This window comes from Saccopteryx leptura, chromosome 5, assembly GCF_036850995.1.
Source record: "Saccopteryx leptura isolate mSacLep1 chromosome 5, mSacLep1_pri_phased_curated, whole genome shotgun sequence".
In the NCBI taxonomy this organism is placed as follows: Eukaryota; Metazoa; Chordata; class Mammalia; order Chiroptera; family Emballonuridae; genus Saccopteryx; species Saccopteryx leptura.
Window position 1 is genome coordinate 119,426,876 of NC_089507.1, and position 16,065 is coordinate 119,442,940.

Below are 16,065 nucleotides of genomic sequence, written 5' to 3' on the forward strand. Positions count from 1 at the left end.
TAATTTATTTTTCATACCATATCAGTCCTACAGAAATAAAAACATCAAATGGAGTAATTATATAGTATATAGCAATTTTAATTATTATAAATAAGAAACAATTTCACATTTACTTATGTATACTTATAAATAAATATATATACATATGTAAATACAGCTTAATTGTCTCCAAACAGGTTTTAGTAAAAAATATACACAAGCAGAAACAAACAGATACACCATATATACACACACCTCCCTCCTCCAAGGTTGTCAGTAACAACTAACATCCTAACATTTGCTACACAGTAGCAGGTTTCTATGACTACATTTCAAGTTATACAAACTTGACCCCTTTTATTAGTCAGCTAATCTGTTCTGGTATAGTCCCTCTTTCATAGCATCAAATCTTAAAAAGGAATTATTAGGTGATGATAATAAAAAGTAAAGCTTACTTAGTGAAGCAATAATCTATGATTCTATTTATAAAGGGTAAAGTGAGGGAGAAGGAGACATTTCTACCAAAAATAAGACAATCTCTGATCTAAAGAAAATCATGTTCTCACAACTCTGAAATAATTAGATGAAAAAAGAAATATAATAAAAACTTTATGAAAGTTATTCTAATTGACTAAAAATAGATTGCAAGAAATATTTAAAAAGTGTAAGAAATTTTAAGCCTGTATTACCAAAATAATCATCCTTTTTGCTCAGTATTAAGAGGCAGTGGAATTGGAGCAACAATGGCTTTTACATTAGAGCATTTATATGGTATACAAGGAGCTTTCTATACACCCTAAATTGTAAAAGCTGGTTCTTGGAATATAATGAGTTTTTCTACTAAAATCTCCAGGAATCTTACCTATTCAGATTAACCTCAACTTTCAAGCATTCTTCAATAGCACAAACCCCAGAATTTCAATCCTTTAATATGACTCTACATTCAACTTTACAAAACAGAAATTAGAAACTGAACTACTCCTTTCACTGTTGTTCTATCAGCCCATCTTAAAATGGGTGAAGATAGTTTCTACAGCTCCACAAAAGTCCACTTTTTAACTCCACATAGACCAATTTCAGTCACTTGTAGTACTAAAAGAAAAAAAAATACTTCCTTTGATCACTTGAGATAATTTATAAAGGAACTAAAGACTGAAAGTATCCAAATATAGAGAAATATGCCTTAGGAGAGTTCATTCTGTTTTCAGTAACAAACATAAAAATGCAGGAAACCTGTCAATTGACAGGCCCTGGCCAGTTGGCTCAGCGGTAGAGCGTCGGCCTAGCGTGCGGAGGACCCGGGTTCGATTCCCGGCCAAGGCACACAGGAGAAGCGCCCATTTGCTTCTCCACCCCTCCGCCGCGCCTTCCTCTCTGTCTCTCTCTTCCCCTCCCGCAGCCAAGGCTCCACTGGAGCAAAGATGGCCCGGGCGCTGGGGATGGCTCCTTTGCCTCTGCCCCAGGCGCTAGAGTGGCTCTGGTCGCAACATGGCGACGCCCAGGGTGGGCAGAGCGTCGCCCCTGGTGGGCGTGCCGGGTGGATCCCGGTCGGGCGCATGCGGGAGTCTGTCTGACTGTCTCTCCCTGTTTCCAGCTTCAGAAAAATGCAAAAAAAAAAAAAAAAGAAAAGAAAAGAATACAGTAAATGTTTTTTAAAAGTCCCCAATAACAAACATATTTCTAAAATAATTTAGTTAGTATTGGGGTGTTACTGCCACTTTCACAATTTAACATTAGTATGACCAATGTTCTGCAAGTATAAGTCTGTACTGATTTCCTACTCCATCCTCCAAATGAAGCCGCCATGGAAAGACGTAAGTCACAGGAAGTTATAAACTTTATGGCTTTCCCTTTCTGATGTTTGCATCTAAATTCATCCCCTATTTGAAACAGAGAACATTACTTCTCAGATTGATAAACACTTTTCGTGGAGAGAATTCAGAGAAACAGAGAGTGTAGGATTCCAACCTACCCTGGGTGGCAAAAATTAATTACATGTGTTTACTTATAAAACCTGCTAGAGATGGAAGACAGTGAACAGATATGTGACTTTAAAATAAGGTTATCAAAAAAACCTGTCAACTACAGGCTCAAATGTATCAAGGTACCTGTACATAATTAAGCTACAGGTTAGAGGGTACATTGTGCAGAAAGTAAAACACTTAACCGAAAACCTACTTCAGGACAAACTGATGCCATATACAATAAAACAGCAGTCAGTAAGGTATGAGATTCAGCTAAGGAGAAAATAAAATAATAAAGAATTTACCAAAATTCCCAACAGAATTTCTCAAAAAGTCTTACCTTGTCATTGGTGTCCAGCACAATGGTGCTATGTCTCCACTTTGTTAATACTATTGGTTCTTGTAGCCGCCTGTCCAGGCTCCTACTTTTAATTATTTCTCTTTGTTGCTGGGATGAAGCATTATACTAAAGAAAAAGAATATACTTCATAAATAACAAACAAAACAAAAACCTAAACAGGTTGGCTCCCAAAGGAAGAGGAAGAGACTGGAGAGGGAGGGGAAGATGAGGGAGAGGGAGAGAAAGGAAAGAGGAAGTGAGAGGTAGAGAGAAAGATTGATTTGTTGTTCCATTTATTTATGCATTCATTGTTTCTTATATGTGCCCAAACCAGCGATCAAATCTACACCATTGTGTACAGCAGGGGTCCTCAAACTTTTTACACAGGGGGCCAGTTCACTGTCCCTCAAGACCGTTGGAGGGCCGGACTATAAAAAAAACTTTGAACAAATCCCTATGCACACTGTGAGTATCTTATTTTAAAGTAAAAAAACAAAACGGGAACAAATACAATACTTAAAATAAAGAACGAGTAAATTTAAATCAACAAACTGACCAGTATTTCAATGGGAACTATGGGCCTGCTTTTGGCTAATGAGATGGTCAATGTGCTCCTCTCACTGACCACCAATGAAAGAGGTGCCCCTTCCAGAAGTGCAACAGGGGCCAGATAAATGGTCTCAGGGGGTTGCATGCGGCCGGGCAGTAGTTTGGGGACCCCTAGTGTACAGGGACAATGATCAAACCAACTGAGCTACCTGAGCAGGGCCTCCTGCTACTTCTAAAATCACATGAATTCTGCCCTGGCCGTTTGGCTCAGCAGTAGAGCCTTGCCCCTGCATGTCAAGTCCTGGGTTCGATTTGCACACAGGAGAGGCACCCATCTCACTTCGCCGCTCCCCCTACCCTTTCTCTCTCTATCTCTTCCCTCCCTCCCGTTTGGACCTACCCTTTCTATATCTCTCTCTCTTCCCCTCCCGGTTGGAGCAAGTTGGGCCTGGCACTGAGGATGACTCCATGGCCTCGCCTCGAGCACTAAAATAGCTGGACTGCTGAGCAACAGAGCAGCGGCCCCAGATGGGCAGAGCATTGCTGGGTAGGAGGTTTGCCCAGTGGATCCCAGTCGGGGCGCATGTGAGAGTCTATCTCTCTGCCTCCCACCTCTCACTTAATAAAAAAAATAAAATCACATGAATTTAATTTTTGGTTTGGGTTTTTAAAATAATGCTTATATACACTGTAACAGTATTCTCACTTTTAAAGGGATTTTTTTCTCATTTGTTTTTACTTTTGTTCCCACTTACAGGCTAAACACACTATTTGTTTCTATGAAAGGTAAAATATAACCAAGTATAGGTAGAGTTGATCCTAAGTCTGAAGATCAATGTGTACAGAGGCTCAATAACTAACTGCCAAGAAAATTGCACGTAAAATTAAAAACACATTATCCATAGGCATTAAATCATTTAAGTGTTTGAAATGGCAATCATATCACTAATCATAAAAATTTGAGAAATGTGAGGTTTAAGAGTTATGATATTTTACATAGGTAATTTAGTAAAGTATAAATTATATAACAAAAGAAAAGTAATCTGATTTTAATGGATACATTCTTCTACTGAAACCAAAAGATCCTTAATATGTATATTGACTATCCTATACCCGGAGAAAAAACAGTAAATATTAAAATTTAATGAGTCTGATTATAATTTCAATGAAAGTATCTTTGGGGATTCTTTTATATTAAAAACTCTTCTAACACCTTTCTCCACAATATGCCATTTTTTCTCTTCAACTTAAGTCCATATAGGCCCCTCTCAAATGTTTCCCAAAGCTGTGACTTCATCCTTCACATTAAAATTTGCCAAAGCCAGGCAAATACAAGTGGGTGTTTGCTTAATCTTAAAATGTATCACTGTTCACAAAGGGGTTATTTCTAGAATAAACAAATAAGCTTAAAGGCTACCAAAAACTTCTATGCCAGAAGTTTTAAGTGAAAAGACACCCAATTATTAAACAGGGCTACAGTTTTCTTTCAAAGTAATCATCATTAGCAATAAGGAAAATGAACAATTGTGTGAGAGCTTCTATATAAATTTTAATTGTTACCCACCCTAATTTTTTACCTTTATAATTCCCACAACTTTATTTTTCTTTTTAAATTTTTTTTTAAATTTTATTTATTCATTTTTAGAGAGGAGAGAGAGAGAGAGGGAGAGAGAAAAACAGAGAGAGAGAAGGGGGAGGAGCTAGAAGCATCAACTCCCATATGTGCCTTGACCAGGCAAGCCTAGGGTTTCGAACCGGCGACCTCAGCATTTCCAGGTCGACGCTTTATCCACTGCGCCACCACAGGTCAGGCAATTCCCACAACTTTAAAAATCCTTTCTATTTGGCAACAAAAATAGTGTAAAAGTAAACTGTGTAATAATCACAATTTTAAATGTGCTAATTGTTTTACTAGGCAACAGTATTTTCATAAAAGCCAATAAAAAGCAAAAATGAAACATGAAATATAAAATCTAGTGTAGACAGGAGACAAAAATAAAGTGTCATAGAGAAAAGAAAAATAAGACCCCAGTTAACACACACACACACACACTCCCCCTAGTTAAACAAGATGGCTAAAACTTAACATTTTTCTAATCCCTTTAAAAATACCTTTATCCTTTAAAAATTAAATTTTTATTTGAATTATTTCAAGCATATAAAAAAAGTTAGAGACTAAAATGAAAACCTACCATCAAGCTTTAGTATATTTAACATAAGACATCTGCTTCAGGTACCTTGATTTTTTTCATGTTTTTTGTTTTTTTGTGTTATTTTCCAAGGGAGAGCACGAACTCAGTCCCCATTAACACAAATTATTCAGTCACATTTCCCACATTGGGGAAATCACAGGGGTCAGCACATCCGAAGTGCAACAGATAAGCCTCGCCCTGGGGAAACCACCTTCTAATCATGGTATTTCTCCTGACAGGTAAATATGTGGTACCTTGTTTTTATAAAAAAACAAAACATTACAGACATATTAGAGGCTCTGAATACAGCTTTCAGATTCCATTCTTCTCTCTTCCTCCCCAGCAGCACCACATATTTCAGTGTACATTATTCTCAAGCATTTTATAATTTGATATATACTTATGTATCTATAAACATATACTACTTGCTTTAAAGTTTCTATAAATGGAGTATTACATGCATCGTTCTTCAACTTGCTCTTTTCAATCGACATGCTTTTATTTTAAAAACTTACCTATATTAGTGAGTATACAGCTCTAATTAATTTACTTTCATGTCTACATAATACCACAATCTAATCATTTGTCTCTAAACAGACATGTCCAAAGTACTAATTTACACTCTTAACAGCAAACCACAGCGCCTTGCACTGCCCTACCTGGTATTGTTGAACTCATACTCATTTACATATATAAAATAAATCTATGTACATATGCACACATTTTTAAAAATCTACCTGAAGGGTAAAATGCTATCTCATTTTAATTTACATTTTTCTGGTTATTTGTAAAGCTGAATATCTTTTCATATAAATATTTCATGTTATTTCCCCTTCTGTGCATTTGCTTAGTCATGTATTTTGCCCTTTCTCTTACTGGTATGTACCAAAAAAAAAAAAACCCCACAAAATTCTCTATTTTGGAGTTTCTAAACTTTTGTAAGCTGTGTGAGTTGAATGTATCTTTTCCTAGTCTGTAGCTCATCTTTTCTCCTTTGTGTATTGTATTTTTTACACTGGAAGACATTTTGTTGAATTTTGTAACAGTCACATCTGTCAATCTTTCCTTTCATAATCGTAAGAAATCCTTCTTACTCTGAAGTCAGATATTCTTTGATAAAGCCTTCTACAGCCTTTAAAGTATGAGGTGAGGTAAGGTCTACATGTAGTTCTTTTTTCTTTCATGTGAATAACCAATAATCTTAGCAACATTTATTGCATAGTCTTGTTAAGCCTAATCTGGAGGGACCCAAAACATTGAAGACACGAACAAAGTCCGTCGATTACACACCAAAGCTTTATTGTCTAGCTTGGCCAAGCGGCGGGAACTCCGACAGTGGTCTGAGGGAGCACGCGCCGGCCCTTTGTTCTACTTGGCTTTTATAGTTTTGTAAGTGGGAAGTTCAGAAGCAAAAATTGTAATTAGGAGCCCCTTACCACTATTGGTTATAGTCATATGTCCTTTAACATGATAGGACCATATTCAATTTGCAAGCCATACATCCTTTTGGAGAAAACAAAATTTACAAGTCAACACAATGGCAGAAAGATATCTTTTTACATGTTAAAAGGCATTCCCATATTATCTAGTGTTCATCTGCTATCTCTCTGTCCAGAATCACACGCATTTACACAGGAGAGGTAGTTTCCGTGGGGACAAATGCCTGCAAATGGCTCATAGTTATAAGAAAAGGTTTATTTTGGCTTTTCTCTCCCTGCACCTGGCTAGCCATTCACCCCTTTCCCCACAGGTGTGGTGGAATGTCTGGGAATCCATGTTTTCCTCCCCTTTGCATTTACAATACAATGCCAAGGGCCTTCCTGGTTATGCCAATCACACAGTACAGAGACTATTCTCACAATTTCTCTGCACACCTTAACCCAAATTAATAAAATGTTCTCCAAGCTTCTTAAAATATTAATATTAATTCTGTAGTTTTTGGTACCTTACAACACCTGCGGGTGAAGTGGCTCAGTGGCTCCTCAGTCTTTGCTCAATGCACTGATCTATAATGCCACATCTGAGCTTCCTATTCTGTTCTGGTCTATTTCTCTATAAGGTGCCCATACTACCCACCCCATCACCATGGCGGGAACCCCATCTGTCACATGTGCCCCCATGCACACACATTCTCCCTACTCAGGAATATTTTGCTTCTTCACAGACCTTTGCTTGCAAATAAAACTTAGCATGAGTTACAAAAAGGTGAGGTGGGAGGATAGTAAATGGAAATGCAGTGAATTTTACAGACTAATGTGGACACTTATAAAATTAAGCCTCCCAATGCAAGTTGATAATGGTATACTGCACTACTTATTAGGTCTTCTTTTATGGCCTTCAATTATGAAATTTTACTTCAAATCTTACAAATTTCAATAGGCATCTTCTTAGTCATGATTCTTCTTATAGCTGATACTGGTGCTAATGTAAAAAGATGTTTATTCCCACCTCATTTCCAAACTATTTACTACAGAAATGAGTAGTTTTTATGTTGATTTCATACCCAGCAACTCTACTGAACTCTCATCAGTTTTGAGCTTGCAGTGTCTCTTGATTTTCTGATAATCAAAAAAGCAATTGTAACTTTCAATTGTTACAGCTATCCTCCTCTTTACAAAAGTTCATATTATGCCACTTCCCTTTTATTAAAGACCTACATTAGTATGTTATCACTAGCAAAAAAAATCCAGAAGACTTTAACTTTTATGAAAAAGCTGCCACTTTATGCCATTTCGGCTTACAAAAGGTTTCACAGGAATGCTCTCCTTTCCGAGAGCAAGATAAGCCAGTATTTCTTTTTCTTTCTTTTTACTGTTGAACAGAAGCAGTGACAGAGAAGTTTTAATATAGTTCCTAACCCTAATGGGAAAGCCTCTGTAATCTCACAATGAAGTATGAGATTTATTGTAGATTATTTGATAAACTCTAGCGTGATATAGTATGTCATTTACATCTGAAGTGATTTTCTTGTAGAAATGTATTGGGTCATGGTTTTTTAACCATTCTGAAAATCTTTTAAAAGATGTGTTCAGAACATTCACAGTTAATGTAATTATGTTAGGATTAAGTCAGGGTTTTTTTTACTATTTATTATTTTGTTCTGTTTATTCCTGTTTCTCCTTTCTCCTTTCATGTAGGCTACTACCATATTTTAATTTATACAGATGCACCCTGGACTTAAAAGGATTACACCCCAAAAAAAATCCTTTGTAGGTTATAAATATCATAAGTTGAAAATGTACTTAATACACCTAATCTAGTGCACACCATAGCTTAGTCAAGCCTACCTTAAAAGGTTCTCAGAACAGAATAGCTAAAAATAAGAAAAAAACAAAAACAAAAAACTCTCCAAAAAACTGGCAACACAACACTGTCAAGTATCTGTTGTTTACCCTCATAATCACAAGCCAGATTGGGGCTGCAGTTCACTACCGGTACCCAGTGTCACAAGAGTATATTGTACGTTTAGCTCTAGCCCACAAAAAGATCAAAATTAAAAATCTGAAGTACAGGTCTTCCTGAATGCCAACCACTTTCACACTATTATAAAGTGAAAAAAACCATAAATCAAACCATTGTAAATCAGGACTGTCTGTAGTTTCCTGAGTGTATCTAGTTAGTTTTTTAGTGCTTGCTCTTGGGATTACAATTTACTTTATCCCTTTACTAGAATCAACATTTCATTACTTCAAGTAGACTGTAGAAACTTCAATAATTATATCACACTACATTCCTCCCTTATTGATATAGCTGTCTTAAACATCTCTACACACAAGTGCTGCATTTCATAAATGTTGTAATTTTTGTTTTGAATGTCAAACAAATTTTTAAATTCAGGACAAAAGTCTCCTCAGATATTCACTGTATCTTCATACCTGACATTTCAAGTTTTCTTCAGTTATCATTTATCCCTTTTGTTTGAAAACTTCCTATAGCAATTTTTATTTTTAAGAAAAGGACTGCTAGTGATAAATCTCTTAGTTTACTTTCATCTGAAAATGTCTTTATTTTACTTTCATTCCTGAAGGATATTTTTGCTGGATATACAATTATGGATTAACAGGTCTTTTTTTTTTTCAACATTTGAAAAATGTTACACCACTTCCTTCCGGCTTCACAGTTTCTAAAAGACATCTGCCATTCAAATCATTATTACTCTGCAGGTAATGTGTTGTTTCACTGAGCTGCTTTCCAGACTGGAAGGCTGGGGTGGTGGAAGGAGTGGGGTGGGAGAAGAGTCCTTAGTTTTCAGAAAGTTTATTACAATGTGCTTAAATGTGGATTTCTTTGGGTCTATCCCCTTTAGTGTTCTATACTGTTTAGTGTTTATTCATCTTCCAGAATCTGTTGGTTTGTCTTTTGTCAAATTTGGAACATTTTCAAACATTTTTTCTGTATTTTTCAGCCTTGCAAGCCTTGCATTACTGTTTCTACTTTCCTTCTGGAACTCCAATAAAACAAAAGTTAGATCTTTTGTGTTTTCCCACAGATCTCTAAGGCTTTGTTTACTTTTTAAAAACACCTATTTATTCTTCCTGGGACCAGAAAGCTGGCCTGGCATATTCCTCCCATGGCGACAGCAGAGGTTAAAAAGCAAGCTCTGGTACACAAACCCATCTCAGTGCTATGCTAGTGACACATGTGTTCACATCCTATCAGTGAAAGCAAATCACATGACTGAATGCAGTTAATGACGGGACAACACAGCCGATTCACAGTGGGAGGCCACCACAAATATACACCACAAAGAGCACAAATACAGGAGTGGGTAAAGAATGGCCTCAATGACTCCTGTAATCTACCCCAGCAGGAAACCTGATCTTTTACCTTTTTATGGCTTTCAAGACTGTCACCAGGCCCTGGCTCATTGGCTCAATTGTTACAGCAGGGTCAGGATCCTTTTTGGCTGAGAGAGCCATGAAAGACACATTTTTAAAATGTAATTCTATGAGAACCATACAATGACCTGTGTACATTATGCATTATCCAATAAAAATTTGGTGTTGTCCCAGAGGACAGATGTGATTGACTCCAGCCACACGCAACCATGAACATGAGCGGTAGGAAATGAATGGATTGTAATACATGAGAATGTTTTATATTTTTAACATTTTTTTTATTAAAGATTTGTCTGCGAGCCAGATGCAGCCATCAAACGAGCCACATCTGGCTCGCAAGCCATAGGTTCCTGACCTCTGTATTAGTGTCGGCCCAGCATGTGGAAGTCCCAGGTTCGAATTCCAGTCAGAAAACACAAGAGAGCGACCATCTGCTTCTCCACTCCTCCTCCTCTTCTCTTTTTCTCCACCCTTCCTGCAGCCATGGCTCTACTGGTTTGAGTGTATCAGCCCTGGGCGCTGAGGATGGCTCCAAGGAGCCTCCACCTTAAATGCTAAAAATAGTTCAGTTGCTAGCCGCCCCAGATGGGCAAAGCATCAGCCCCAGACGAGGTTGCCAGGTGGATCCCGGTTGAGGCACATGTGGGAGTCTGTCTCTCTATCTCCCCTCCTCTCACTTGGAAAAAGAAGGGTGTACAAAAGATTGTCTACCTATACTGAAGCTCTACAGATCCAATAAAGTTTGTCAGTATGTGGACTGATTTTTACCTATTCTTCCTTTAGTTTTAGAAAATGCCGAGAAGTTTTTATTTTTATATATTATTTTTCTGCATTTCCTCCATTCTCTTCTTTTGGAATTACTAGTATAAGTACAGAAAACTTCATCTATCTTCCATTTCCCTTAATTATGCATTAATGTTAATCTTTTTGTCTTCCTTCTATAGTTTATGCTATTCACTACACTTTTTATTTCAATGACTATCTTTTTTATCTCAAAAATTTCTAATTTATTCATTGCATTTACCTGTCCATGTAACATGTTTTGATTTTAAAATAATTTCTTGTTCTTTTAAAACAAAAGCCTTCATTTAACTCCCTGAAGATCAACATATTTAAAGTCTCAATGATCTGATTCTTGATTTTCCCATGTCTATGCCAGCATTTAGAGCTCTTCATGTGTTTTATTTGGAATTCTGAAGAACAGTCATTCTGAGTGAGAGATGCTTTGTTTGTTTCCTCTCTCTCAATTCATGCTTCTTTTTTTTTTTTTTTTTTTCCATTTTTCTGAAGCTGGAAACGGGGAGAGACAGTCAGACAGACTCCCGCATGCGCCCGACCGGGATCCACCCGGCACGCCCACCATGGGGCGACGCTCTGCCCACCAGGGGGCGATGCTCTGCCCATCCTGGGCGTCGCCATATTGCGACCAGAGCCACTCTAGCGCCTGGGGCAGAGGCCACAGAGCCATCCCCAGCGCCCGGGCCATCTTTGCTCCAATGGAGCCTTGGCTGCGGGAGGGGAAGAGAGAGACAGAGAGGAAAGTGCGGCGGAGGGGTGGAGAAGCAAATGGGCGCTTCTCCTGTGTGCCCTGGCCTCAATTCATGCTTCTTTATATTTCCCTCCCAATCCTTCCTTCTGTCTAGTGGGCTTGTAGTTCCCTTCACCTATACCCAGTCTAGAATCAGGGATATCTAGTATGTGTGTACATATACTCTTACTTAGCTGTCATATGAACATGCTGCTTCTTTCCAAATTTATAAAACACTCATTGAGGGTCAAGACCATACCCTGTACAGTATCCAACACAACACCTATACAGTACTGAGCAGCAAAAATGTATTGAGAAAATAGTAGTTAAATTTCCAGTGTCTATAATTCAGGGTTACAAATCTACCTGACAGAAGTTATTTAAGACTCACTTTCAATGTTAAATTTCTTAGGGTACAGCCCTGGCAAGTTGGCTCAGTGGTAGAGCATCAGCCCAGCATGTAGATGTCCGGGATTCGATTCCTGGCCAGGGCACAGAGGAGAAATGCCCATCTGCTTCTCCACCCTTCCACCTCTCCCTTCTCTCTATCTCTCTCATCCCCTCTCACAACCAAGTCTCCATTGGAGCAAGTTGGCCTAGGTGCTGAGGATGGCTCCATGGCCTTGCCTCAGTGGTTAGAATGGCTTCGGTTGCAACAGAGCTACAGCACCAGATGGGCAGAGCATCACTCCCCTAGTGGGCTTGCCGGGTGAATCCTGGTCGGTCACATCCAAAGAGTCTGTCTCTGCCTCCCCACTTCTCATTTAAGAAAAATACAAAAAAAAATTTTCTTAGGGTACAGAATTTATTTATTTATTTTTTTTTTTGTGTGTGTGTGTGTGTGTTTTTCTGAAGCTGGAAACGGGGAGAGACAGTCAGACAGACTCCCGCATGCGCCCGACCGGGATCCACCCGGCATGCCCACCAGGGGCAAAGCTCTGCCCACCAGGGGGCGATGCTCTGCCCCTTCGGGGCATCGCTCTGCCGCGACCAGAGCCACTCTAGCGCCTGGGGCAGAGGCCAAGGAGCCATCCCCAGCGCCCGGGCCATCTTTGCTCCAATGGAGCCTTGGCTGCGGGAGGGGAAGAGAGAGACAGAGAGGAAGGGAGGGGGGGTGGAGAAGCAAATGGGCGCTTCTCCTATGTGCCCTGGTCAGGAATCAAACCCGGGTCCTCCGCATGCCAGGCCGACGCTCTACCGCTGAGCCAACCGGCCAGGGCCAGGGTACAGGATTTAATCTGCAGTTTTATCATACAGTAACAATCCATTAAATAGTGGTTCTATACATTTTTTCTTATTTCCTTATTCATACTGTACCCAACTCAAGCCTCCTTGCCACATCAAATTTAATTGGAAGTACAGGATATTGCCAAAACCTTCTGACACTTTATCCTTAGTGGCAAATGGAGAGAGAAAATAAGATCACAAAACTAGTAACTCAAAACTGGTCACAATTAGCATCTGTTTCCATTGCTGTAGAACTAACTACCCTTTACAGTTTTGCTATAACTCAATACATTGCCTCTCTTCATTCTTTCACCCAGGTCATCTCCAGAAGTCCCAAAATAAAGCCTACACATCCTCTGACCAAGGAATGAACAGAAGTTAATAAGAAACCCAATAGGAATATTTAGCCACCAGTTAAGTAAAGGTTCCAAATTAGCCCTTATGTAAAGTCATTCTGGGAGTCCATCCATTCAGTGGACCCTGACCTGGGGGGAGGAGGGGAATCACTCAAAGGAGAACTTTTATGTTTGATGTCATTACTCCAAGGAATCAGACTAATAGGAGCTACAATTCAAATTTCTCAAGAGGAACACAATGTAACATATGTTTAAATTATTTAATTAATATTATGTTCATGAAATAGTAGTCTTATATATTCAAAGCCATTTTCAGTGAAACACTTTCAGCAGATTTTTCTTCTGGTTTTTTTTAAGTCAAAATCTGATCTCATATTTTATAAACCTAATAGAACCAACCACTATTATATACTTTTCTTTCTCTTTTTCTGAGAGAGAGAGACAGGAACAGCTTCTGTTCCTGTATGTGCCCTGGCCAGGGAATTGAACCAGCAACCTCTGCATTGCGGGATGACACTCCAACCAACCAAGTTATCTGGCCAGGGCTTAAATTTTTATTGGTTTTAGAGAGACAGAGAAAGGAAGAGGGTAGGGAAGCATTTGTTTTAACAATCAGTTGTGCATGTTTTGGTTGCTTCCTGTGTGCCCTGACAGGGGTCGAACCTGCAACCTTGTTGTTACAAGACGACACTCTTAACAGATGGAGCTAACCAGCGAGGGACAGGTTTCAATACTGGACAGTTATATCCCCATTTTAGGCATCAGTATCCACAGATATTTTCCTTTCCAATTTAATCACTACATACAATTAAATTGTTTTTATAAATGGTACCAGTTGTAAAAAGTAACACCTGACATGTTCTTCAAATCCTTTCTAGTACATTTAAAAACCAAAAATATTATTAATCTTATTGTGCATAGCCCTTTTCTCCTAAAATTTTGGAACAGCAATATTAAGCTTGAAATATTAATTTTTCACTTAAAAGAGACACAATTACATTTTAAAAAGAAAGCTAGATTATTCCTATTCAATTTTTGGAAAATGTAAAAAACAAAATATCCCGCCTGATCAGGCAGTGGCACAGTGGATAGAGTGTCGATCTGGGACACTGAGCACCCAGGTTTCAGACCCTGAGGTTGTGGGCTTGAGCACAGACTCATCCAGCTTAAGCGTGGGCTCACCAGCTCGAGCATAGGGTTGCTGGTTTGAGTGTGGGATCATAGACATAGCCCAATTGTTGCTGGCTCCAGCACAAAGTTTGCTGGCTTGAAGCCCAAGGTCATTGGCTTAAGCCCAAGGTTATTGGTTTGAGCATGGGTCACTAGCTTGGCTGTAGCCCACCAGTCAAGGCACATATAAGAAAGCAATCAATGAACAACTAAGGTGCCACAACTATGAGCTGATGCTTCTCATCTCTTTCCCTTCCTGTCTATCTGTCCTTCTCTCTCTCTCTTTCTCTGTCTACCACGCATGTGTATGCAAAAAACAAAAACCCTAACTGTTGCTAGTATATCACTCAACTGATATGCCATTGTTCATAAAATTAGAATATTATAGCCTGACCAGGCAATGGCGCAGTGGATAAAGTGTCGAACTGGGATGCAGAGGACCCAGGTTTGAGACCCCGCGGTGTCGACAGCTTGAGCACAGGCTCATCTGGTTTGAGCAAAGCTCACCAGCTTGGACCCAAGGTTGCTGGCTTGAGCAAGGGGTTACTCAGAATGCTGAAGGCCCATGGTCAAGGCACATAAGAGAAAGCAATCAATGAACAACTAAGGTGTCACAATGAAAAACTGATGATTAAATAATGCTTCTCATCTCTCTCCATTCCTGTCTGTCCCTGTCTCTCCCTCTCTGACTCTCTCTCTGCCTCTGTATAAATAAAATAATAATAAAAAAATAAAATTTTTTTAAAAAGAATATTATAATGATCAGAGGGCTCAGGACAACTTCAATGTTTAAAGAGTAGTATAATATTACCTTCAGTTAGAATCAGATTTAAAAGTACAAATTAATGATAAAATTTTAAAAATCCACAAATGATTTATTGAATTATAATTCATAATTTTAAGGAGTAATAATATAAAACTTTTAATCCTAAAATATGTGAAGAGCAATTTGTGCCGCTTTATAAAATTTTTTTTATTTTTCATGGCATTTTTAAATATATATATATTTTCCCCCTAAACTGAGAAGCAGGGAGGCAGAGAAACAGACTCCCACATGCGCCCAACAGGGATCCACCCAGCATGCCCACTAGAGGGCAATGCTTTGCCCATCCGGAGCGTTGCTCCGTTGCAACTGGAGCCAATCTAGTGCCTGAGACAGAAGCCAAGGAGCCATCCTCCGCACTGGGCCCAACTTTGCTCCAATGGAGCCTTGGCTGAGGGAGGGGAAGAGAGAGAGAGAGAGAGAGAGGAAGGAGAGGGGAAAGGGTGGAGAAGCAGTTGGGTGCTTCTCCTGTGTGCCCTGGGCAGGAAGCGAACCCAGGACTTGCATATGCCGGGCCAATGCTCTACTACTGAGCCAACCAGCCAGGGCCTTAAATACATTTTTATTTGAATCTTTCTTCATTCTTGGTACTATTTTATGGTTAACTTTAAGTAAAAACAATGTTACATAAAAAGAAACAAAAAGATCAGTGTTTACTGGGGAAAGGGGGTGAATAAGAAAATAACAGGATTTTTAGGGCAGTCAAAATAGTCTGTATATTATAATGGTAGGGAAGTAGTATTATACTTCTGTCTAAACTCACAGAATGCACAACACCAACAGTGAACCCTAAGCTAGACCACTGTGAGTGATCATGTATCAATGTAGGTTCACCCTTGGTAAAAAATGTATCACTCTGGTGAGTGACATTGATATAGGAAAGCCTATGCATGTGAGGGACAGGAGGTACGTAGGAAATTTATTTTCCTCTTAATTTTGTCATAAACCCAAAACTGCTCTAAAAAAATAAAGCCTCACAATATAATAATATCCTCTCAACTCTTTGCACATGGGAACTTTTGTAATTAAAACAATAATCTTCATTAACACCAATATGTTAAGCTGCAAATAGTAATTTTAAAATCATATTGTCTAATAC

The 16,065-nt window shown here is 38.8% G+C and overlaps 1 protein-coding gene and 1 non-coding gene across 4 annotated transcripts in view; both read right to left on the bottom strand.

Moving 5' to 3' along the window:
- Positions 1–16,065, bottom strand: part of ARHGAP12 (Rho GTPase activating protein 12) — a 153,688-nt gene that overhangs the window by 44,396 nt on the left and 93,227 nt on the right. For all 3 annotated transcript variants that reach the window (XM_066386879.1, XM_066386878.1, XM_066386880.1), the window contains one exon: positions 2,284–2,409. In XM_066386879.1, the coding sequence (XP_066242976.1) occupies positions 2,284–2,409 (126 nt within the window). The remainder of the gene's footprint in view (positions 1–2,283; positions 2,410–16,065) is intronic.
- On the bottom strand, positions 5,112–5,271 carry LOC136407187 (U1 spliceosomal RNA). The gene has a single exon (XR_010751796.1). It is a non-coding gene; the product is annotated as a U1 spliceosomal RNA (small nuclear RNA).